This window comes from Ammospiza nelsoni, chromosome Z, assembly GCF_027579445.1.
Source record: "Ammospiza nelsoni isolate bAmmNel1 chromosome Z, bAmmNel1.pri, whole genome shotgun sequence".
NCBI classification, from domain to species: domain Eukaryota; kingdom Metazoa; phylum Chordata; class Aves; order Passeriformes; family Passerellidae; genus Ammospiza; species Ammospiza nelsoni.
The window spans coordinates 87,599,561-87,625,661 of record NC_080669.1 but is presented as its reverse complement, the minus strand read 5'-3'; the positions used below and the strand labels follow the sequence as shown (position 1 = coordinate 87,625,661).

The following is a 26,101-nucleotide window of genomic DNA, read 5'->3' as shown; positions in this document are numbered from 1 at the left end:
TGTTAAAAGGTTAATAGTAAAAAAGTGGCTATAAAAATAGCAATACAAATAGAGTAATGAAAATTTGAACAGTTGGGATTAGGACAATACAAGACAAATAAGAAGAGTTATGGACAGTTTGGGTACCTTTTCTGGGCAAAATAAGCCTGAAAAAGGACATACATTAACTGAGGATTAACCCTTAAAAACAACAGCCTGTTGTATATTCATCCACCTCATACGTGATACATAAATTCCATTCAAACAAAGGATTCTGTCTGGTCAGTGTCAGCTTCTTCCTCTTAATCCTAATGGCATCTTCAGGGCTGAGCAAGGCGGGAAGAAGTTAGTTTCTTCTGATAAGAGAGCAATAAATGCTCTTTCTCTGAAAAATGTAGGTGTCCTATGGCTGCTATCTTGATGCAAGTCCTTTCTTTAAAAAAGCATAGTTTCTGTTTTAACATTGTGTTATAATCTAAAATTATATTTAACACACTACTAAAAAAATTAATACAGCATAACTTTCTGACATAACACATATAATATTGATTTTAATATTTGGAAAAAGCCAATCATATAATACACATTTTTCACAGTCGTGTTGGTGGCAGCCGAGCATTTGTAAGGGTGGGACACAGCCTGCTCCAAGCTGCACTGGAATTGTTGTGGGGACTACCCAGCAGGGCTCAGAGGGGGAAAACAGAACAGCAGTTTTAGAAAGTGTTGCTTAAAAACCCAAGCCAGCTCCACATGGGATCCAATGTCACAGGTTTGGGGCTGAATTGCTCTGCTGTGCTTTTTGCTCTGTGGGCACTGACTGTGCAGAGTGTGTGCCACCACTGGCATTGTGAACTGTGTGTCTTGGGAGTCACATTCCCTGGAAGATAAACAGCAATTTGGGTAAATAGTTTACTTTGTGTTACTAGACACAACAGTTCTCCAGGAGTAAGGGGAGGGTGGGATAGTGTGATGTGACAGATCCCTGTGTGGCATGAGTTAATGACCTTACAGTGACTCTTTGATCACAGGGGTGTTTTCTTCAGTAGCCATTTGCCATTAATAAGCTGCAAAATAATGGTTTGATTTTACAGACATAGCATAATAATTTTTTCACCTACTAATGTGTGCAAATGACTTTGTTAAATACTTTCTGTGTTGCTGTAAAAGGAATTGAGGGGTGATCATGAGAAATGCTGAGTGGGGCCTAGTTGCAATGACTAATATCAACAGGGAAATTCATATCCACTTGTACCCTTAAACTGAATTTTTACAGGTAGGAAAACATCCTCTTCAGCTGGGATTACCCTTTATTTGTAGCACCAGTTTGTGATTATTCCAGTTTATCATTCTGAGATGTTGTCAGAAACCCTTGTCCCTCCCACATGGCTCATTCACCAGCTGAAATCTCCCCACCCCAGTGAGACAGGAGCAGTCCTGTGTTGGGGGTGATGACAAGTGGCTCTGTGTTGGCTCAGACAGTGCAGAGTCAGGACACACAGGGGGTTGCATTGCTGTGGTCAGCCTCACTGCAGTGTTAATTGGCTGCAGTGCATTAACTGCACCGCAGCAGGGTCCAGCTGCACCACAATAGGGTCCAACTTCCAGACCCTGGTGTTTAATTTTAAAATGCCCATTTCCATACTTAGATTTTGCTAGCAGTATCTTAGGAATGGGAAACTCTCAGAATAAAGTTTGAAAGGTATGACCTTTCATCCAGGATGTATTTTGGTGGAATTGAATAGGAAGAGTCATTCCAGGTCGAGATAATTTGGGCTGAACTCATGAAAAGAGTGTGAACATCAGTGTTGGATCTGCTGAGCAGCTGGGCTGACACTGGAACATCAGTAGTATTTTATAGTTTGTCTTTTCCCCTATTTCCTTGCTAGGAGAAGTGTGGCAGTGGAACAGTAAAGGAAAAAACCAACATTTGGTTAACATTGGCTTTTCTGTCATGGGTTATGAAAGCAGCAGAAGGATCTGCTTTAGGGAAGGAGTAATGGAGAGCTTTTAACCAGGCAGAAATAATGGTCTCAAGCTCATCTTGCTCTCCCTCAGTCTCTCCACAGACCATTTTGTAGGAGTTTTTTGGATGCTTTCTGTGTATCTTTTGCAGGAAAGAATTCCTGCTCTGGGTTACATGTGGTGGTCTGTCCAGAGAGCTGAATTTAACCATCCTTCCAGGGCTGCCAGGTTTCTCTGGGATGCTTTGGAAGTGCTGAGGAGCATTGTTCCAGCAGATTCTCTTCTCAGTGCACTGAATCTTTTTTCTGGCACGGCGCATTTGCAGTATCATCGTTTCCCTGAAGGATCTTGCTTTCAGTCCTTGCTAATCTATAAACACAACCTTTGAAAATACCAATTAACTTTACAAGAAAAAAAAAAGCATATAGCAGGTAACCTGGAGAGCTGCAGTTGTGTTGGTTTTTTTTGAGTAGCTGTGGAAGAAAATGTTTCTATTTCTGCTACTTTAGCTCACTCATGAGTAGAGATGCAACCCTCCGTGTGCCCCTAAGGAAGGGATCTTTCTTTGAAAACATTAAAACCTATTATTGTACATCAGCCTCGGCTCGGATGCTCTGGCATCTGTAACTGGAATCATTTAATTAGGTTTTTTAATCGGTGAGGGATTTTTTGCACACAGAAGAAAGATTTTGATCTATTTTGCTGCAAAACATCCTCACTGGAGCACTTTCTTTTCTATTTACATTGGACCAATTCCTTCTCTTTTTTTTTTTTTTTTTCTGGGGTTTTTTTTTTTCTTTTTCCTTCAGGTAATTTTCTTTAAATCTGTTGGAATTGCCTGAGACACTTACAAGGGATGTGCCTAATTTAGTGTTGCATGTTCTTGCAGCCAATATTTAGACACACTGTGAGCTCCCTACACTCTCTCTGCAAGCACTACTATCTCTGTGAGCATTTTTGTGAATAAAACTAGTTTGGGTAACAAGCTGAGGAATTTGTTACATCTGCCTTTGGTAGCAAAATAAATTGGGGTTTTTTCACAGAGCCTGGGATGAAACCAGGACTGTCTCAAATCTGCAGGACTGGATAATGGTTGAAAATAAAGCAAGTTCAAATTAAATAGGGTCTGTTGAGCAATCTCTGATTGCAGTGGGGAAGAACCCAGTAAATGCTCCCTCATGTCAGTAGTTTTTAATAAAACAACCCAGAACCATTCCTGTGCATTTATCATGTTTTTGGATGAAAATCTTGGTTGGGTGCTGTGTGAAACCATCGACACAAGGTTCTGAAAATGCATTTATTTGGAAATATCTTCAGAGCCCCTGCTCTGGAGCCAGCCTGGCACAGCTGGGGCTGTTCAGCTGCACCAGAGAAGCTCCAGGGACACCTCAGAGCCCCTGCCAGGGCCTCCAGGGGCTCCAGGAGAGCTGCACAGCCCCTGGGGACAAGGCAGGCAGGGACAGGACCCAGGCAATGGCTCCCACGGCCAGAGGGCAGGCACAGATTTTGGCACATTGGGAATTAGGAATTGCTGGCTGGCAGGGTGGGCAGGCCCTGGCCCAGGGTGCCCAGAGCAGCTGTGGCTGCCCCTGGATCCCTGGCAGCGCCCCAGGCCAGGCTGGATGGGGCTGGGAGCAGCCTGGGACAGTGGGAGGTGTCCCTGCCATGGCAGGGAACATGATGTCCCTTCCAGCTCAAATCCTTCTAGGATTCTATGAAATGCCTTTGGTCATGCAGAAATTATAATTTCCTAATATGATACAAATGCTGAATATTGATGTTCATTAATAATTCATTACTAGGGAACAAAGGAAGAAAATGTTAATATGGCTCATTTACTTGTTTTTTTCCATTTGAGATGTGTCTTTATCTTGCTTCTGAGAAGAGCACTGAGATGCAATGAGAGGGGGTGCTTTGGGAGGTCACCTTAATAGGGGCCAGAAGGATGATCAGAGCAAACTTTAAAAACTAGAATGCATTTTAAGTTTCAAAATTTTTCTTGTGGTATCAAGCTTATCTACCCAAAGTCAGCACAGCTTATGTAGTAGGCTTTTAATAATGCTCTTGGTTTTTGGCCTGGTGATGCCTGATAATGATGATGTTTTATTAGTCACAATGTAATGCCCATTGACTTTGATCTGAGGCCCAAAAATGAGCAAAGTCTGCTGAATTTTCAGTTCTCAAAACTGGGGAGAAAATCAGTGCTAAATGCTAGAAGTGAAAACCTGAGCAAATGAAAGGATGGCTGAGCTGGCACATGACTTGAAACTGGAGTTTGGGGAGCTTCTTGTGCTTGAAGCTGCAGTTCTGCATTGTCACTCCAGGTTTCTGCAGGTATGGGATTCAGGAATAGCAGGGTAAACTGCAAAAGGAATACTACAAAGGCCCCCAAAATTGCAAACCAATCATATTAAGCTATGCTGTTTGGAAGCTGTAGTAAAAGTGTAGTATTTTGGTTTGGTTGCAAGTGCTACCAAGAGTTATTTGCCTTTTCTTTGAGTGATATCAGCGTAGTACGATTTGACAAATGCTTCTGTAATTGTTGCCAAAATTATTGAGCTTTTGTCACAGTTTAGAAATAGCTTTTAGCTTTATGAGCTTCATTAGGATGTGAATGGGAACGTTTGTTATTGTGGGTCTGTCACCCACCGTGCTTGGGGATTTGAGTGGTCACTTTTGTACTGCATCACTGCGTGCACTGATGTCACTTGTGCTCTTGTCTTCTTCTTCCTGGGATGCTGGCTGCAGAACAAGGAGAACAAGCTTCTGAATGAGCAGCTGTCCATGCTGACATCAGCCCACTCCTCCGAGGTGGAGAAGCTGAAGAAGGAGCTGCAGCAGTACCAGCAGACCCAGCAGGGTGATGGCAAGCAGCTCCTCAGCCTGCAGGAGGAGACGGAGCGGCTGCGGATGGAGCTGGAGAGGGCTCACGGCGAGAGGGAGGTGCTGGAGGACAGCCACGGCAAGGAGAGGGACCTGCTGAGGAAGGTACGTCTGTCTGTCTGTCTGTCTGTCTGTCTGTCTGTCTGTCTGTCTGTCACAGGTTGTCTCCTGCAGGTGGCCATGCTGGTGAGAGCTCGCTCTTCAGAGCTCTGAAGGGAAGTGTCTGTTCTTTGAGTGTTATTTCTGCTGCTGAATGCCCCTGGGATTTACAACAGCTCCTGGAGCAGGACAGGTGGACATCCCTGCAGGAACAGTGGCTGCCTTGTGTCAGGACACCCCACCCTGATGCCTTTTGTGCTGCCAACCACAAGGAAATGACCCAAACCCAAACACATCTGGAAATCAGGATGCCTAAAAACCATGAACATCATGGAATCACAGAGTTGTAGAAGTTGAAAAAGACCTGTAAAATCACCAAGTCCCACCATCAGCCAACCACCACCATGTTCAGCACTAAGCCATGTCCTCAAGTGCCACATTTGTGTGGTTTTTGAATACTTCCAGGGCCACTCTACCACTGTCCAGAGCAGTCTGTTCCAATGCTTTACAAGCCTTTCAGTGAAAAAAAATTTATCCAATATCCAGTCTAAACCTGCCCTGGCACAACTTGAAGCTGCTTTTCTTGTCATGAGATTCATGTAAATGCCAGAGCTTCATGTGTATACAGTGATTCCTCATGGTGCGTAATGCAAATTACTGGGGAGGTCTGTAACAGCTGCTGCAAATATTAGGAAGGTGTAAATATTCCTCACCCCAGCCCGGGATGGGACACAAGGCTCAGTTTCTGACATAGCTGGTGTTGTAGGTACGCACAGAGCATGACCTATGTGAGGACCAACTTCCCTCCCTGAGGAGAGGCCCTGCTCCAGCAACAGCTGCTGGTTGTTACGGTCTTTTATGGCATTTGGAGCTGGGATATACACAAAATAGATTTATTATTTTTTTCTTCCTCCTTCATGCAAATCCAAAGAATATCCTGGTTTGGAAGGGACCCACAAGGACAATCAAGTGCAGCAATCCTGTTCTTTATCTCTTGGGGTGGGAGCAGTCCAGCACTGCCACCATTGTACAAGAAGTCATTCTAGTGGGAGGAAGAGATTTCAGAGTGTAAAGTCTGTTTTGCAAATAGCAAAGATGGACCTTTTGCCCTGAATTTCTTCACTGATCAGATTAATTCTGAATAACACCACTTCTCTTTACCTGAGGCACTGACATGAGAGTTCAGTGTCCTTCTGCAAATGCTTGTGGCTGCTCAAGTTAAATCCATGATATCTCTTTTGCACCAGAAATTGAATTTTGAATTGAATCTTTGATCTTGCAATTGGAAAGAATCTAGGGATTTTATACTCAATAAATTGCAAAGAAAAAGCTGGTTTGCAGCTGTTATTCTAGAACAGTACTTGGTGTGTGACAACCTGAAGACGAGTCACTTTTGGAAATTAAAAAAAAAAAAAAAAAAAAGCCTGGAATTAGCTGTGTTATTATTACAGTGGAAGAATGTCCTTATGAGGCTCTTCTAGGGCACTTCACACAGCACCATTGCTGTGTGAACCTCCCCTCGAGGCTGAGCCCTCAGGTGGTGGGTTTGGCTGAGAAGCTGTGGTGAAGGATTGTGGTCAGGGTGATTTACCCCAAACCTCTGGCATGACTCAAATGCAATTTTGGATGTGCTTCTCAAAGAGGTGAACAGTCTGTACACTTGCTGTCCTTGGCTGGACCAAGAGAGCTGCCAGGTGATCACTTGCTCCACTCCTTGCACTTGTGGTGCACCACACAGGGACATGTGAAACTAGTGATTTCCTTTTAAAATTATAATATTCTTTTTGGCACAGGGCTCCGTTCATTAGCTGGGTGCAGCACAGGCTTTTAGGGCCTGAAAGGATGCCTGATTTTAAGGGTGATGCAGCTGGGGATAAACTGTGTCTCTTTGTTCTTGATTGCAAATCGCCTTTGAGCACTTGGATGGAAGGTTGGATTAATCGCTGAAGAAATGCTTTTAAAAAGCATTAAAACAAAGCAGAAGATTTCCCTTGTTGTAAAAGTGCCTACAGCAGAGCAAATACTGTGCATTTCACCATGAAAATAGACAGTTTAATTATAAAACATTTCTAATGGTGCAGGCTCCTATTTCTGGCATTAGCTTTACATTGCTCCCTTCGGTTCCGTGTAAGTGGGAAGAGGGAGAGGACCTGTTTCCTTCCTGAAAATATTAATTTATCCAGAACACTTCCCAAGAAAAATTCTGGGAAGAGATTTTTGAGTTGGTCTAATATCTGCTAGAAGCTGGGAAGCATCATGAAATTAAATTCAGGTGAGAAGCAGTTTTTGCCTTCAGTATCAAGAGGACACCATGGGCATGGTTGTAGTGGGATAGATTCTCAAAGACATCTCACTTCTGAGTGAGACTGAGATGAGCCTTTAATTTTTCTGAAGCTCCTGCAAATCCATGTCAGTTATGATTTAGTTAATGAAAAAAAGTCCTTTAATCTCTTCATCAGCTATTCTGTCTAAGTCCTTAGTTTTAGAGCTGCTCTTCTTATTTAATTTTATGATTGAGTTTGAAACATCTGGGTAAGTACCAACAGCTCCTTCCAGGGCTTTTGGTAGCACCTATTCTTCTTGCTTGGTAGCTAGGATAATTCACAGCCTGGCCAGGAATTTCATTAGAAAAGTGCCAAATGCCATCATCCTTTCCTTACAAGACTGGGGGAGGATGGGAGGCAGACCTTATGAGCAGGCTGCTCCAGGGAGACACTTAGATAAGAGCTGCAGCCATCACAAGGGCTCCCTGCTCAGCATCTTCCCCAGAAATCTTTCAAAGCAGGTGCTCTTGCATTTGAAGCACCTCCACAGATCTGTTTCCTGTGGAAAGATAAGCAGGAGGTACAAAAGTTGCCTGTGTAGCTATCAGGGGTGGAGTTGGTGCTGCTTGGCCGTTGTGTGGACCATTCATGTTCCCACAGGGCTTGGTTACGCATGGGTTTTGATCTCTGAGCTTACTCCTGTTTCATGTAGAAACAGGAATGCAGAAAACAAATCCAGTGGCTTAAGAGAACATCTTAAAAATATCTCTACCCAACCTGGATCAGAAATTTTAAAATCTGGGAATAATTGTTGTGGATTCTGTTAAGTCTTGCTCTTCCAAATATCCTCTCAGCACAGTTGAGAATACTCAAGATTTTCGTCTGTTTTGTTTTCCAACCATCATAGCTTTGGGCAGAGAATTCCTTATCAGCACCCAATAAAAAGCATTAGAAAAATAATCCCACTGTTTTTAATCTTTTCCTGATGGGACAAACAAGTAGAGCTCCTTGCTGTCCCATTGCAGCACAGGTTTTCCTTCCATTCCATCACTCCTGTATCTCTTCTCCAATTTTTAAAAAATTCTTCATATCTTGAAGACACTAGTGCTGATCTGATGACAGATGTGATTTATGGTGAAGGAGTGCAGTTGGTTTTGGTACAGAATATTAAAATCTTGGCTCAGTTCACAGCATTTAAAACAGTAGTAGCTCTGTATGCTTAAATTGTGGGGTTTTTCACTTTCTAGTTGTACATCCAGACTCCAGCCTTCTAGGAGAGGTGCAGACAGATGTAATGCAGAGAGCTGGAGTAAATTAACAGGAAGAGTAATGAGTGGGGAGGTTTTTCTGTTTGTGCATGGAACAGGACTGATTCAGTTGTGACTTACAAGAAAATATTCACTGTGCTTTTGTCCTCATCATTAGGATGTATCTGGCATAGCCAGTGTTTGATACAATGCCTTAATTTGAGCATGCTTGTGTGGAAGACTGAAATCTGTGCTAGGAATGCACGCCAGCTGGGCTGCCTATAAATTTAATCTAGTGGTGACAGCAAAATTATTACTCTTGGGCTGTGGAAACTCTTATTATGGTTTTTACATTGTTGTTTATCACTGGTGCCTTGAGTTCCTTCTGCTGTGTGTAGCTGTTTCCTAAGCAGTGGCTACAGGGAGTGGAGGAGCAGGCATAGGGGATGACACGTGCTGGGATGATGTGTGTTCTCCCCCTGACAGCAGCAGAATCATCCTGCTTAGCTGTGGCACCGTATTTCACTTGACAGTATGATGGTTGAGTGTTTTGAGATAACGCTGTTGAATGCACCAGAATTCAGGAAGCTGAATAATGTTCCAGGATTGGTTGCTGTCAGCATCAGCCCAGCCTTGCAGTTGTGACAAGTGAAAATAGCATTTTCAGGATTTAGTTCCTGTTCTCATTATTTTTTACGAGGCAATTGTTGTTAATAGTTGCTAAATATGCTGCTGTTGTATTGCCAAGAGCCCTGGTACATGTCATTCCTCGCTGTACCAGAGGTTCTCTAGTTGTGGGAAGCACTGAAGGGACTCATCATGCTACATGGATTGGGTACAATAAAGTTAAAAAAGCCTGATCTATTCACTCAGCTCACATTCACTGTGTCCATCTCAGCTCCTGAAGTGCTACATCTCTGGGGACAATCAGCATATTTATTTCCCCAGCAGCTGTGACTCGGTGTTGTGACTTGAGGACAATGATGAAGCCCATTGAAATCTAAAAATAAACCTCTGATTTGATGACCTGATCACTTCCAAGAGCTTTGCTCCTGCAGGTCGTGGCCACCAAGTCCAGCTGCTCAGTATTTTGTAAAATTCTGCTGAAAATGTAGATTTAAGGGAGAAGTGCACTCAGGAAAGGGAAATTTATTCACTTTTGTAGCAGCGCATTTCCCCTGTGTTTCTGCTACCCGTGTACAAAGGATAAGTGGCGAAGCACAGGGGAACAGATCTCTTAAAGAGCAAAGAGAGGCCGAACAAAGCCCCCTGTCTCCTGCCAGGTGAAATTAATCCCTGCAGGAGCCCTGCCCTGCAGCCAGCAGTAACTCTCTGCCTTGTTCCCCAGCGCATCTGCGACCTGGAAGAAGAAAACGCTCTCCTAAAGCAGGAAAAAGAGGAGCTCAACAGCAGGATCCTCTGTCAGTCTGAAGGTAGGAAAAACTGCCTATGGCATTGTCATGCCTCCATTAGACAAGGGCTTAATCTTCTCCCCTGAAACTAATTTTCCCTGCCTTGAAAAATGCTAATCTTCCCATGACCCTTTCCTGGTGGCTTTTGTCTCTGTTTTGTTGTGCAGGTAGCTGTGTTCATGCTGTCCTACTGCATGAACAGAGCTGCTTGCACAACGGGTAAGGCAGAGGCCAGTTTAATTGGTGAAATACAGAATAAAGTACCTAGCAAGGCTTTTTAGTTCAGTTATGTTAAAGCATTTCATGCAGACAGTGTGGGAGGCAGTGAAGCTGATGGAGTAGGGAATAGCTGTATCCCAAGAATAATTAATAAAGGATCTAAGGGGCAGCACAATTCACATTATTGAGCTGTGGCAAAGGATTTGTCTAGTGTGACAAGAGCCTGTAAGTGTTTTTTAAAAGCAGAGACTTAGCTGACAAGTTGTACATAGGGGAAGCAACCTGGGAAGATCCCATTTCACAAAAGGAACTCTCCTGCATGTATTGAGCTTTTCTATTTTTTTGTCATCCTTCTCGGCTTTGATTTTGCAGCAGGATTTACAAAGGTCATCCTGCTGTGGATGTAACTACCACTGCTCTGTGGTACTTGTGAAGTGCATTTTGCTCCTAGCCTAACACAAAACAGAAGAATGAAGATAACATATTAAGAAGAAACTTGCTGCAAATATTTATTCATCCTTTACAGGATGCTTTTGGAGCATCTAAGATGGGAGAAAGGAAGAGGAGAGGGTTGGTTTGTTGTTCACCCATTTAAAACAACACATGGGCTACATTTGCCTCGTTCCTTAGGAAGAGAAGGGACCAAGTTTGCTTCCAGAGGGGAGTTTTCAACAAATAACTGAATTTATTTGGATATAAACTTCTTTGAACCCCCACAATCTTGCCATGGTAAATGTTTGATGATGACATGAGGAAGAGCTGCTGTTGTTGATTTGCTCCTACGCCAAAGCTGCTGGTGGAAAGTAGGCAGGGAAGTTTTAATATAAAGCAAGTACCACTTTTCAACCCAAATGTATTTCTGTACCGTGCTGGGCTTTTCTTAAGTGGGTTTATGGCTGGTCCATGGGAGCTGTAGCTGCCACAGTTAAATAATGGTTTGTAGGCACTGGAGAATTCTCTTTAACTCAAGGCAAAGGATTGCTCTGCAAACAGAAGAGCTGAAGCTGTTTCAAATATTGAGGAGACAAATACAGATTATAATAGTCTCTAAATATTACTGACTACTTACATGTATTTTAAGGGCTCTTGGCAAGGAGTATGTTGTTCATTAGTTGTTGTTGTTGTTCCACATGTTTACAAGAAGCTTGTTTCTCAGCTAAAGTTCATAATTTCTTTTTTTTCTCCCTTCCTATTTTAAAGATGAATTTGCACGAAACACAGTTGAGGAAAATATGCAGATGAAGAAAGAGCTGGAAGAAGAGAGATCTCGTTATCAGAACCTGGTAAAAGAGTATGCAAGTCTGGAGCAGAGATATGACAACTTGAGGGATGAAATGACTATTTTTAAGGTAATTAAACTGGAATTATCCCTGTTCCCTTGTGCCCTGGACCTGATGTTGGTGCCTGGATAACGTGGCTCACTCACCCCCAAAACATTTAATAGAGCTGCCATTAGTGGGCAGGTTGTGCTTGATATTTCTAAGGATACCTATCTGCACTGGAGCCAAACCTTTTGTGTACCTTGCAAGAGGAGCTTGGTCTTCCATGCTCCTCTGTGAAATGCTTACAGATGTCTGTGAACCTCAGCAAAAGCTGGCTCATGCTTGTTGTTATTTTGCTTTTGTGTTAGTGATGTTCATGCGTAGGTATTGGGTTAAAAAAACAAACAAACAAAATCTCCAGCAATATGACTTCAGAATTTCAAAAGCCAGAGTTTTTAGGTTCAGCATTGCTACAGTGTTAGAAAAACTGTTGAAAATCAGAGTGCTGCTGGACTTGATGGAATTCTGAGTGTTTTAAAGAGGGTCCTGGAGGGTTCTGTCAGCAGCACAACCTTGAGCTCAGATTTGCATGTTCATACTTACCAGGCATCTGGTGTCATGAAGAGCCTTTAATTCATGCAGAATTTTTAAGCTGAGCTTCTATATCACTTTTGCACTTTGAAGTGTTAATATGAATTTTAAGGGTAGGGCATAAAAACTTAGAACATGTAATTCTCTGTAAGGTAATTTAAGTATATAGCCGCATATTTCCTCTAAAGAAGCAACACTTGGAGAGGAGTCCTTTAACACTGGGTGCTTTATATGTCTGCGCCGTTTCTTGGCAGCAAACACCAGGGCACAGGAGAAACCCATCCAACCAGAGCAGTTTGGAGTCTGATTCCAACAACGCATCCATCTGCACCTCTGAGATCGGGGACACCGAGGATGTGATACAGCAGGTGGAGGTACAGCAAATGAGGGGGGAGGGCAGGGGAGCCCTGCTCTGGGCGTGATGGGTGTGGGGTCTGCAGCACAGGGGGACAGTGCAGCCTGGACAGTGAGGTGGGATGGATGAAATTGATTCCATGCTGTAGAAATGCATCGTTAATTGTGTGAGAGGGACTGCAGGGTTGTGGTGCTCTGGCAAATTCTACTTGTTTGCAGCATCGGGGCTCTAAAAATAATACAGTGCTGTCTTTGGTCCATGCCAGCTTGAGGACTGATGAAAATTCATCACAGCAGTTACACTCAGTGCTGATGGATCATGACTGTATCATGATCCCTCTCTGCAAGGACACCAGAATTCATTGGCCTCTTGTCCCGAGCATTTTCCTTTCCATGCATCTTCATGGATGCTTTGCTGGCCAGCACAGCCCTGTAATCAAATCAACAGTCTCCTAATGCAGAAAAGAGCAGCTCAAATTATTCCTTGGCTATCAAGAATCCTGTGGAAAAGGGAAATGTGTTTTTTATTTACATAGTGTAGGCTGCTTTTTAAACTCCACTTTTCTGACTCTTGAGCACTTACAGGTGTTCAGTATCCTTAGGGTCAGCTCTACCCTTGCAGGACCATAGTTTGTGTCCCAATACACACCTGCAGAAGCCTCCATTTCCCTCTGCTGGCTGCTGCATTATATCGTTTTGGTATTCTTGAACAGCTCTGAAAGCATTTTCTGAAGTCGAAATAATCAGTATTGATAATGCTTTGATATAAAATATTCCAGGTGTGGCAGTTAAAAAACCCCAACAAATCAACACTTAACTAAAAGGGACATTTTTTATGTTCTTACCTGCATCACCTACTTATCTGTTGGGCTGTTAAGCATTCAGTGATGTATCAAAACAAGTCAGGTATTTTACTGACACTAAAAATAGGTATTTAGAATGTGGACTTGCTTTTTGGAAGTACATGTGTTTCTTAGGATGCTCTTGTTCCTGGCTGTGTCTGATGTACATACAGGGTACATCTGCCGCTGTGCATGGGTGTAGAGCTTGACACTGAGGTTTTCTCTTTTTTTCCCTCCCTCCTGTCCTTCTCCAGGAGATTGGGATGGAGAAAGCAGCCATGGACATGACCCTCTTCCTAAAGCTACAGAAGCGAGTGAGGGAGCTTGAGCTGGAGAGGAAGAAGCTGCAAGCCCAGCTGGAGAAAAAGGAGCAAGAGAGCAAGAAATCCCAGGCAAGAGGCATCTTTTCATGGATACTAATATTTCATATTTGTAACTGGTTTTCCGTGATTGCCTGAGGCCACATGATGTAGGAATTTAGCTTTAGAAGTGACAAGTTCAACATAAGGGGCTACAAATCCATCTGGAAAATGGAGATAAACTTTTTTTTGTCCACTAAGGACAATTGGACAGGAGAATTGCTTTATTTATTTGTTTAAACAAACTGGTTGTAACATATTTAGGGCAGTATCTTAAGCTTCTTGAAAGCAGTGAAATGTGGAATCAATTTTGGCACATGTTATTCCAGCTGCACTGACCCTGTGTCTCACATGTGGTGCCCTGCATGTTCAACAACCCTCCCTTTTGGATGATTCCTTTTATTCAAGCATTTCTTTGCTGTCCTGACTTCCCTCCATCCAGCAGTGTGTGGCATGAACTGGAAAGCACTTCACACCCATGTCAGTCAGGCTGGTGTCCCCATTTTGGTTTTATTATCATCTCTGTGTTTTGGTTAGGTTTTTTCCCTCAGTAATGATCATAGAGAGGAATACAGGTTAAAAGTAATGTAGTAAGTCAAAAATATCAGGGTAGCTGTTAGGAGAATGGGTTCTTAATTTCTGTTGCAAGGCAGGGAAGTCTTTTGCTGCATTCTTCATTCCTTGTGAAAAAAAACCACCAAAAAACCAAACAAAAAACAACCTCAAACTTCCTAAAATTTGAGTTGTTTGCTTGAAAACAAATTAAAAATATGTATATCTAAAAAATTAAGATTACTGGCAGCCCAGTGGTAACTCAGGGGGCAGGAATCTGTGAGTCTGAAAATACAGCTCTCTAGGTGGTGGTGAGCTGACTTCTGGGCTGGGGGGTTTCTATAGCAGATCTCTTGAATGTGCTTTCCCTGCCATCTGTAGCCAAGGCTCTGTGGCTTCTCAGAGGCCAGAGTGTGCTATGAAACAGCAGTGCTGCTGTGTGCTTGGTGCCCTGAAGCACTGCTCTTTTACAAATTGCTGGGCAAATGCCATCCCTCTTGGTTACATATTTGGAATTTCTGGGGCTCCTGTTGCTTTGTTTGGGAATCATTTTCATTATTACTCTCCAGTGTGAGATCAGTGTACCTTAGAACAAATGCAGTAGGAGACTCAACAAAATCATCAACAGTAATTATTTACTTGCTACACTAGATGTCCTTATTGATCACCCCTAGTAATTTGCAGGGAAGACATGAAATGGGAGACTTCCCCAGCCTCTCATTCCTGCTGCAGGAGGATTAAAAACCTGTTTTCCCACTGCTGTGTTGGAGATTGTTCCCTTAATGACTGTCATTGTTTGAAAGCTGCAGCGAGGCACAGTTGTCAAGATATTAATGAGAGATTAAACCATTTTCTCTCGGAGTGTCCTCTGCCCCACTGGTGTTGCTGGGATGCTGTCTGATGGCAATTAATGACATTATTATGGTTGAGCTGGCCAGCAGGGCTGAATGCTGATGGAGATGTGCCCAGCTACCCTGTGCTGTGTGCCAGTTCTTCTGCCTGATCCTAAATAAAAAATTTACTCTTTATTCTGCACAGGTAAATGAAATAAAGACTGAAGTGACTTCAGAACATGAAGATTTTGCATACAACAGCCTGAAGGTGAGTGAGAGGCTTCTCCTTAGTGCTGTAACCTACTGCAGGCTCAAGCAGCCCAAACAAATGGTGTGAATGTGATAATAATCCAAAACCTGCCGTAATCAGCTCTGCTAGAGAGGGCCGTTGGAAAACTGTGGTTTTCCATCCTCTCCTGGGCCTTGGATGGGCTCATATATGTGTCTCTCTGGGGTGACATCTGTTTTCTGCTGACCTAGCTGTCTCTGAGTCGTCCATGGAGGTAACGAACCCACTGGTGGTGAAGAGGGCTTTTTCCATGGCAGGTATTCCCTCTGGGACTTTGTTGGGCTCCCTTTGACAGGCACTGCAGGTCTCAGCAGCTGGCTTTGCAGCAGGTGTAAATTCTTATGGGCTGTTTGTTGTTCCAGGCTCCACCTCTGCTTCTTAGCCATCTTCTTGTGCTATCCCAAGGTGCCACTCAGGTCAAACCCAGATAAATCTGTGGAGTGATTTGAGCCTCTTTAAATGGCTCCATCTCCCGTCAGAAGTGCTGGCTGACCACAATCATCCTATGTCTTCCCAGCGTTGCCCTACCCTAGAATTTGTCTTGCTCCCAAGCTCAAAATCCTGACAGTTTCTGTCCCTGTCACATTCTCCCTGTGACAATCAGAGCAACTGAAACCTCCTGGGCTCCTATTGCAGCTTCTGTGGGTTCTATCCTCCTGCTCTAACTGTATTCAAACATTTCTGGCCTTAACTGTCTTAGACCACTTTTTATGTGCTGCTTATCCTCAGAAAACCAGTTTCTAGAATAGCGCTACTAAGGGAAATTTTTTTATGCTGTTGGTTTTTTCAGTGCAGACCTAACTTTCTGGTGTTCCTCTCTCCCTATCCCATTAAAAAATATTGCAAGGCAACTGAGAAGTCCAGAGGAACATATGTTTTGCAGAATAGCATGATGCTAATCCATCTGTCAGTAATAATACTAATTTTTCCTTCTGTGTCATCTCCTCCAAAGGACGTAAAAAAAAGCAGAAATTAGAGATGGAAAGGATGTCCAACCCTCACTAAGCCCTTAGAGTATCAGTAGATTTTTGTGACACTTAATAATCCAATTTTATTTTCCTAGCACGATATTGGTGTAGCTCTGGCTAAATGTGCTCTTCGTGGTGGAGGGCAACCCCCCTGAATTTCCTTAGTACCTCTACATAGTCCCTTGGAGAAGAAGCCTGGCCAGGTCATTGCCCAAGTGTCTTCCAGTTGGTTAAACATACTTGTGGAAGATTTAAGTTTCTTGACCTGGTAAAGCAAAGTGGAGTTGCAGTTTGGAAGGGGAAACCCAACAGATGGGAACCACCACCACCTCCTTAGATGGCTTCTGGAATTCCGACTTCTGTATGAGCTCACAAACTGTGTTTTCTTCAAGGTTCAACCCTGGAAGTTCAGAGTGGAAATACCGATTTTGGATTTTCCTGTTTTCTGCACACTAACATACTAGCATTCATAGTTCTACATACCTATCAAATTTTAAAAATTGTTAAGTGTTAATTTTTTTAAAAATTTACAATTAATATTAATACTATTTCATAAGAATAGGCAGCATGTGTTGCTAAAAATGCAGGGTTTGTTAAACTTTAGTCTAAAATAGAGGGGAAATGAACCTGCAGGGAATTAACATTCCTTGTAGGAGTGTTTTCCTGAGAAGGTCCACTGAAAAAGACAGACAAATACACTTCCCAGCTGTGCTCCCTACATCTGAACATGGGACACAGCCTGAACTCTCTGTCTGCAATGCAAGAGTGATTTACTGCTGATTTTGAGGGCTTCTTTTCCCTCCTTCCCCCTTGACAGCTGCTTCCAAGGCTAGGACAAAGCTGTTCTTCTCTTCTCTTTCTCCTGTTAATTTATAGCTCAAATATTTGTACTATCTCTGGCTCCTTAAAGAGTTTCTTGTGAGTATGTTTATTTTTCATTTTTACCAGCTTAAAAATACTTTATCGTGGGGAAATAGTCTGAGGTGCCTAAAAGCTCAGACAGGGGACAGTCTTTTTGTGGATGCTCTTGAATGGCTTGTGAGGTACCAGTTAGTCAGCCATGGACAGGGACACCTTTCCCTGTCCCAGGCTGCTCCCACCTGGCCTGGGGCACTGCCAGGGATCCAGGGGCAGCCACAGCTGCTCTGGGCACCCTGGGCCAGGGCCTGCCCACCCTCCCAGACAGGAATATTTTTCCTCCTTTTTGATCTAAACCTTCTCTCTTTCAGTTTGGACAAGATGAGCTTTAAGGTTCCTTAGCTTACAAACTATTTCTTCACTATTTTAAAGAAAGATTCCATATTTTTATGTCCAATTTCAGACATTTTTGGCATCCACAGACCATTAAGCAGGACAATACAAGGTGTGGGTGCTACTGGATGGCTGTGCAGGTTTGACTTCTGCAACTAGCACATGGTCTGATACTTCATAGCTGTCTGCTGTCCTCCAGCTTGGTGTCTTGGTGTAATTATTACTGTAATTATTACTCTCATAACACTCATGATGGCAGGGATTTGCCTTTGGCTTTAGCATCTGCTGGGGAGCCTGTTCTTGATGCAGACTCTGCTGGGGAGCCTGTTCTTGATGCAGATTCTGATGGAGCGAAGTGGGTGAGGCACAATGCTCTGTTAGAGAGGCTCATCTGGTTTTTTAGTTTTGTAAGACTGAAATGTGTGAAACTTGAGCTAACACTGATAAATTTACAGGCAGAAGTCACCTGTCCTTTGTAATGGAGAAATGCATTTCTCAGGAGATGTTGTCCCAAAATATACCCAGCCAGATGTTTGGTTAATCATTATCCAGGAATGTAAAACAGGGAGTTATGTCCTTCAGATATGCCAGTGAAAAATGTGTTTTCCTTGTTTTTTCAAGCTGGGAAAGTGGCAGTGGGAATGAAAGCACCAAGAAACCCTTGCTCTGACTCCGTGTTCCTGAGCAACCTGTTCTAGTGGCAGCTGGACTAGATGGCCTTTAAAGGTCCTTCCTCACTCACACATTCTAGGATTCCACACAGGAGCATGATGCATAATTCAGTTTCTCACTTGTTTCATCCCTTAGAATTGGCAGCTCATCATAAATGAGCTGCATGGAGGATATAATTTCCTTTTCCTGCAGAGTACCAGAAAAGAAGAGAGGGGCAAAATTCTGGCATGGCAGTGCTGACCTGTGACTTAGGCAGGCTCACACTTCCCCCAGCACTGCTCTGTGGGCCCTTTGCTAAAGAGTGAAGCTATTTCCATCACCATTAGTGCTTGGGTTACCCTGTCAGAGCTCTTTAACACTGCATCTGTTGGGACAAGTGTGAGTTCAAGTTCAGTGCATTCTGACTGTAAAATTTTTTTTTGGTCAAATTTATTTGTCAGATATTTGTCAAATAAATCAGCAGGACTCACCTATGCTGAAGAAAGAGTATTTTTCACTTTGCCAGTAGAAATCTCCACATCCACAGCATTTTATTTTAGCTTCTGATCTTCCATGGCAAGAGCTGATGCAAAAAGAGTGTGTGAGCTGGGGACAGAAGGTGTTTTAACACTGCTCTATGAAATCCACAAAGAAAGGAGCAAGGAATAAACGTAAATGTAAATTTTGAAAGGAATGTATGGTAGGGGCTCTTGGAGCTGAGTGATTGGTATTTGCTTTCTTTCCTGGTCTTTCTGGCTTTGTTTCTAACCAGAGCTTGAAATGACCAGGCCTTGGAGTTAGCAGTGTGACTGACCCATTACAAAAAAGAGAGGAAGAAAGGGACACAAAGAGGAGGAGAGCAAAGGTTAAAAAAAAGGAAAGCAGAGGTCTTACCCAGGAAATAACAAAACCCACAGAAGAGTTATTTTAGTAGAAAAGCAAGTAACTGCTTTCACCATCAGTGAGGGGTGATGTAGCAGGAAGAGTTAAACCCAGTTTGACACCAGTTCCCACCATGCACACACTTCCAACTCCTGCTTCAATCACCAGTTACAGAAAAACCCATGTCTCATATGCATGGTTAATGTGGAATTAATCCGAATTGATGGATCTAAGGCATTTCTTATCCTTTTGTTTTTTTCATGACAGCTGGTATAAAGTACCTGAATATGCCCCAATACTGATGATGTCTGTTCAGCTAGGAGCATGCTGCCCAGATGCCAGATCAGCTATTCTGCTCACACTTCTGCTGTGATAAGCCATGCTATTTATAATTTGTAAGGATTTATAATTACAACACCCGTTTCCTATGGAAATGGGGTTTACACAGCTGTGCTAGCTACACACTGTGTAAATTGTATAAATTTCCCCCATCCCCCCCGGCCATTTTTGGATTCATTAGCTTGACTCAGCCCAAGCTGATAATGAAGCAGAGATCCCAGAGATAGGAGGGGTTGTGAAAGGAAGCCGTGGAAAGGCTCAGTAAGCAGCAGGGAGATGAGGCATGTGGGTGACAGTGGGGAATGATGTGCTGTTGTAGACTGGAGAATCCACATGGGTGGGGTTGGTCCCTAGGCAAGAGCTGACCCCTCATCAGACAGCAAATGTCATCAGCTCACGTGCAGGGCTGTTGGTTTGTGCTGTGTTGGACAAGGGTCCTGTTGGGGCTTGGTGTTCCCTGAGGAGTCTGGGGGCATGGGGACAGGAGGGAGCACTCCTGGGTGGCACCATGCAGCAGCCAGAGGTGGAGGGTCATGCCAAGGAAGATGGGTTGTTGTCAACAGGACTCCAAGGAGTCTGGCTCCCAGCCGGTCTGTGACCCACAGCAATGACTGATGGTTTTAAGCTTGAAGGGGGTAGGTTTAGATGGAATATTGGGAAAAAAGTTCTTGGCTGTGAGGGTAGTGAGGTTCTGGTGCAGGTTTCCCAGAAAAACTGCCCCTGGATGTGTCCAAGGCCAGGTTGGATGGGCCTTGGAGCCACCTGGGCTAGTGAAAGTGTCCCTGCCCATGGCAGGGGGTGGAACAGGATGAGCTTTAAGGTCCCTTCCAAGCCAAACCATTCCATGGTTCTGTGATTGCACCATGTGCAGGAGCAAAGCTGCTCTTGACCCAACAGGGATTCTCCAGGTGGGTTTGGGTGGTGGCAGGGAGCTGCCAAATGTTGTGCTGCCACCTGCAAACAAAGCTCTGTGGTGACAGAATAAAAGAAAGGCTGTCCTAGCTGCCAGAGCTCTCTTCTTCTGTCTTCTGCTGCCATGCAAAAGTGAATAAGCCCTTCAGTTGTCTCAGTTAAGATGTTGTTATTCAGGAGAATCAGTTGGCATCAAACTAGCACAGTGTTGGCCCTGCCTGTCAAATGCCAATAGCTGAGGAGACATCAGGGTGAGGAAATCCTCCAGCTATAAACACTGCACTGAGGTGGGGGAATTACAAAAGAAGAGGGAATTCAGAGACCCGTGGCTCACCTAAGGGTTGCCTGCCATGATGATGGTTTGGGGAAACCAGCATCTTCCAGCTTATCTAATGAATATGAAAGGTGAGCTGAATGTTGTGGGGGTTGTGTGATTTATTGATTCAGAAGGAAAAGAGGTGGAGGAGAAAAGAGCATGCTTAGCTTCTTTAACAGCCTGCTTTTGTTTAGAAATAGTGTCAACAAATAAAAAATACCCTGGGTCACCCTGTAGTGTTGTTATTAAATAGCAACAGGCTGCTGACTAAAGCAAAAACCTTCCCTGAACCACAGATGGCTGGGCTGGCAGCAAAACCCAGATCCTGGCTTACATTGATCTGTAACCATCAATAATTGAGTCAGCCTAGAGGCATCTCAGAACAGGATGAAGCACCACGGTTTATTTAAACTGCTTAATGGCTCGGTGTTTTCCAGAGGCAAGAGCTGGAGTCAGAGAACAAGAAGCTGAAAAATGATCTCAATGAGCTGAGGAAGGCCATCGCAGACCACGCCACCCAGAACAACTCTTCCAACGATGTGCAGGACGGCTACAACCTCCTCCTGAACCAGCTGAAATCAGCCAACGAGGAGCTGGAGGTGCGCAAGGAGGAGGTGCTCATCCTCAGGTCGCAGATCATGAAGGCAGCCCAGCAGAAAGAGACGGGGAAAAACATGGTAAAGGAGAGGATAATGGTTTTTCTTTTTTCCTTCTTCCCCTCTGTTGGTGGAAGTTCACTTGCTGCCTGAGCAATGCCATTCCTGCTCTGGTGGGCAGGATGGCACAGGGAGGTTATGGGGGGTTGTGCAGGGATACAGGATCTGCTGCCTGGGGATAAAATGCAATCCCTGGCATTTCAGACAGCCCAGGACTATCTGTGCCTTGGTACTGCTCTAGGGTGCCTACCCCCACACCTGAAGAGGGTAAGCCAGCCCACACCAGCCCTGCACCAATGTGTGTGGTTCAGCACCTTCCTGGTGATGTTTCACAGCAATAATCTTTTCCTGCAAGGAAATGGGGCGAGGGAAAAGAATTTCTAGACCAGATTCTGCTCAGTTTGGGCTGGTGTAGGTGTAATGTCTTTCTTCTGACATGCAGGCAGGATGGGAGCCTGTCTCTCAAACAGCTGGGATGGGATTTGTATTTAGAGCACATTCCAATGGAAGGGCACATTTTCCAGAAACTCAGTCTTTATTGATTTGCTGTCTTATCATTCCTCAAGGTTTTGGTGTGTTTTGTATTTCAAACCAAGCCAAGCACCCTGCTTATCCTCTTCCTAAGTTCACTGCATCTTTCTTCCATCTGTTATCTCTCCTAATGCATGTGTGTGGATTCACAGAAACTCAGTAGTGTGGTGGATGCCCCAGGGATGTAGGGGCCTGAATATATGTATTGTTATAAAGGAGTCCTTGTGAATATATATATATGTAGTGAGAGTCCTATGTATTAGATAGGTGGGTCCTGTTGCTCTGGATGAGCTACAGCTGTGGGATCCTTGGTTGGGTAGCAGCTGTAGCTCATGAAGGGCTCTGGGATAAAAGGGGGTTGGGTCGAGAGCCCAGGAGGAGCCCCTGTGGAAACCATGAGGAACTGTGCTGCAGAAAGGAGCTGCATAATAGGACCAGCAAGAAGGTATGGACTTTAAGATGGGACTCCAGAAATATGAAATACAATAAGATAACAACAACAATTGGTGACCCCGACGTGATAAAGAACATGCAGCCAAGGAGAAGGTATGGAATCCCCCGGACAGCCGAGAGCTGTGGCAGCCGGAGAGCTGGGACAGTGGAAGATAGGACAGCTGAGAGCTGTGGCAGCCGGAGAGCTGGGACAGTGGAAGATAGGACAGCCGAGAGCTGTGGCAGCCTGGGAGCTGGGACAGATACGTATATTGTAATTGTATAATTGTTAAAAGAAAAGGGGGGAAATGTAGGGGCCTGAATATATGTATTGTTATAAAGGAGTCCTTGTGAATATATATATATGTAGTGAGAGTCCTATGTATTAGATAGGTGGGTCCTGTTGCTCTGGATGAGCTACAGCTGTGGGATCCTTGGTTGGGTAGCAGCTGTAGCTCATGAAGGGCTCTGGGATAAAAGGGGGTTGGGTCGAGAGCCCAGGAGGAGCCCCTGTGGAAACCATGAGGAACTGTGCTGCAGAAAGGAGCTGCATAATAGGGACAGGCAAGAAGGTATGGACTTTAGGATGGGACTCCAGATATATGAAATACAATAAGATAACAACAACAATTGGTGACCCCGACGTGATAAAGAACATGCAGCCAAGGAGAAGGTATGGAATCCCCCGGACAGCCGAGAGCTGTGGCAGCCGGAGAGCTGGGACAGTGGAAGATAGGACAGCTGAGAGCTGTGGCAGCCTGAGAGCTGGGACAGATATGGATATTGTAATTGTATAATTGTTAAAAGAAAAGGGGGGAAATGTAGGGGCCTGAATATATGTATTAGGTATGGAATCCCCCGGACAGCCGAGAGCTGTGGCAGCCGGAGAGCTGGGACAGTGGAAGATAGGACAGCCGAGAGCTGTGGCAGCCTGGGAGCTGGGACAGATACGTATATTGTAATTGTATAATTGTTAAAAGAAAAGGGGGGAAATGTAGGGGCCTGAATATATGTATTAGGTATGGAATCCCCCGGACAGCCGAGAGCTGTGGCAGCCTGAGAGCTGGGACAGATATGGATATTGTAACTGAGTAATTGAGAAATTGTTAAAAGAAAAGGGGGGAAATGTAGGGGCCTGAATATATGTATTGTTATAAAGGAGTCCTTGTGAATATATATATATGTAGTGAGAGTCCTATGTATTAGATAGGTGGGTCCTGTTGCTCTGGATGAGCTACAGCTGTGGGATCCTTGGTTGGGTAGCAGCTGTAGCTCATGAAGGGCTCTGGGATAAAAGGGGGTTGGGTCGAGAGCCCAGGAGGAGCCCCTGTGGAAACCATGAGGAACTGTGCTGCAGAAAGGAGCTGCATAATAGGACCAGCAAGAAGGTATGGACTTTAAGATGGGACTCCAGAAATATGAAATACAATAAGATAACAACAACACAGGGATGCTTTAAATAGAATAACTGGGAGTGGTTTGGTGTCAGGAACTTTCAGGGCTGGGCAGAGTTTTAAAGCAGGAAGTCACATGGGTGTTTTGCACGTTGACTTTAGGAGAGCATCTCCCCCAATGCCAGCTGGCCCAACAGCGACCGGCACGTTGACCAGGAGGACGCGATCGAAGCCTACCAGGGCATGTGCGAGACCAACCGGTAAGTGTGGCACAGACCTCGCCAGCACGGGGGGGATTCTGTGTCAGAGAGGGACCCACACCAAAATCAATGTGTTCCAGACAGCTGCCTGCCTCGGGACTGTGCTGTGGACTCAAGGGTGGGCCATAAAGGTGAAACCAAGGACACGTGTCTTAAGGAATTGTAGAATCCCAGAATGGTTTGGGCTGAAAGAGACCTTTAAGATCATCTGGTTCCAGTCACATACTGAGCAGGTGGAAAAGCAAACATGAGCAAAAGCAGGTTTTGACTTTGCTTCCGGTATGGAAATAGCAGGAAGACTAAGATTTGGGACTGTATTTGTATTTATTTCATAGAATTCACAGAATAACTAGTTGGAAGAGACCTTCAAAACCATCGAGTCCAACCCAGCCCCAACACCTCAACTGAACCCTGGCACCCAGTGCCACATCCAGGCTTTGTTAAATGCATCCAGGGATGGTGACTCCACTACCTCCCCCAGACAGGCCATTCCAGAACTTTATCACTCTTTCTGTGAAAAACTTAGATATCCAACCTGTATTTCCCCTGAAGTTGCTTAAGACTGTGTCCTCTGGTTCTGTCAGTTGCCACCTGGAGAAAGAGACCAACCCCACCTGAGCACAGCCACTTTTCAGGGAGCTGTACAGAGTGATAAGGCCACCCCTGAGTCTCCTTTTCTCCAGGCTGAACACCCCCAGCTCCCTCAGTTGTTCCTCAGGTGTCCCATACCGTGTTGGGAAGACGCCACAGTTCCCTTCTAGTTTTCCCAGAGGCAAAAACCCATCATGGTTAACTGAGCTAACAAACATGCTGTATTCCCTGAAAACACTCATATTACTGTTTTTCTTACACCCAAACTGAGTGTCAGGAACAACTGTTTTACTGCCAGTTTGCTTCAATAAGGATTAATACTTTGAACATATATCTGTCCTGACAGTAACAATGGGTGGATATTGTCAAGCATTAAGTCAGTCCTTGCAGCTGCCCAGGAGAATATAAAATAATAAAGCAGTATCTTGCAAGAAGAAAAAATTATATGGATTAAACAGCAAGACATTATGAAAAGAAAATTTTTATTTTACTTCAAGGAAATTGAATGTTTATATTTTTTTCTCTTGACAAATACAGATGTTTGAATCTTTCCCCCCCTAAATAATTTCCATTCAGCAAGGAAGAAGACCCAGCCATTGTGGATTAATGGCTTTTAATAACACAATATGGTTTGCTACTTCCTAGAGTGGTTGCAGAAGGTTGTTAACGTTCCATGCTGGGACTTGACTTAATGAGGATTTTATTCACACCTGTATGAATATGAGGAAGGGCCCATTTAAGTGGAGCTTAAAACCCTGATGGCTGGACTGAGGCTATTCTGCCAGCTTTCATGAGGTCTGGAGGCCTGGAGCAGTGGGGATTGTTGGGGTCCAGGACTCTTGTGACATTGGTTTCTCACCTGGGTGTCATATCTGGCTAAATCAGGACTAGTCTTTGTGGGGTTTTTTAATTTGCCGTGGAATATTTGCTTTCCTGAAGTGAACTTGCTGATGAAATTTCTGCCCCTCCTGCAGCAGAGGTGATGAGATTAATTTGCACATCACATTCTTGTCAGTAAATCAGTGGAGCCCAGTGTGCTTTCTGCAGCAAGGAGTAGGTTTTGGTCACTTAATGAATTCTATGAATTTTCTCTTCTTTCATTCTTTTTCCTTCTTTCCAACATTCTCCTGGAGCCATGGGTGCTCAGATGAGACGTGAAATGCCATTGTTGGGCACAGCTTTAATTACTCCCTACATTTTCCAGTATGCAGGGAAGGTTAGTTTGTGTTCAGGGGCTGGTGAAGGAGTCAAAATAAGGGTTGCTGCATTCACAGGAAATGTGTCTGACCAGGGGTGTCACTGGTCCCCAGTATAAATTGGTATCTGGCCATACTGGTGCACATGGCCTTCTGTAGCCTGCCAGGAGGCTCCAGTCCTCCTCCCAGCATTCTGGTCTCTACACTTGACTTCTACAGAAATAACTGAATTGTAGAATTATTTAGGCTCAAAAAGATGTCTTGAGGTTCAGGTCTTCCCCCAGCACTGCAAAGGCCAGCACTAAACCATGTGCCACATCCACATGGATTTTAAATCCCTCCAGGGCCTATAAGTTTCCAGGACCTAATTTTCCACAGGACTACAAATCTCTCTCCTTGCAATTGCATGGGTGAGCTGCAGTTCTAAGAAGTTCATGTAATCTGGCCTTGGTGGGTTTTGGTCTCTTAAATTTTGGAAGGGGAAATCTCCAGTCTCCAGGGTCAGTTCATTATTCTCTCATCTGCTTCTTGCGTGAAGCTTGACTGGAGCTTGGCTCCTGAAATACAGCAGCAGA

At 44.2% G+C, this 26,101-nt stretch overlaps 1 protein-coding gene across 1 annotated transcript in view; it reads left to right on the top strand.

Moving 5' to 3' along the window:
- MYO5B (myosin VB) overlaps positions 1 to 26,101 on the top strand; it is a 149,933-nt gene that overhangs the window by 104,448 nt on the left and 19,384 nt on the right. The window contains exons 22-29 of the mRNA XM_059491981.1: positions 4,690 to 4,929; positions 9,783 to 9,867; positions 11,266 to 11,414; positions 12,173 to 12,292; positions 13,369 to 13,506; positions 15,064 to 15,126; positions 20,904 to 21,143; positions 23,642 to 23,739. Coding sequence (XP_059347964.1) covers positions 4,690 to 4,929; positions 9,783 to 9,867; positions 11,266 to 11,414; positions 12,173 to 12,292; positions 13,369 to 13,506; positions 15,064 to 15,126; positions 20,904 to 21,143; positions 23,642 to 23,739 — 1,133 coding nt within the window. The remainder of the gene's footprint in view (positions 1 to 4,689; positions 4,930 to 9,782; positions 9,868 to 11,265; positions 11,415 to 12,172; positions 12,293 to 13,368; positions 13,507 to 15,063; positions 15,127 to 20,903; positions 21,144 to 23,641; positions 23,740 to 26,101) is intronic.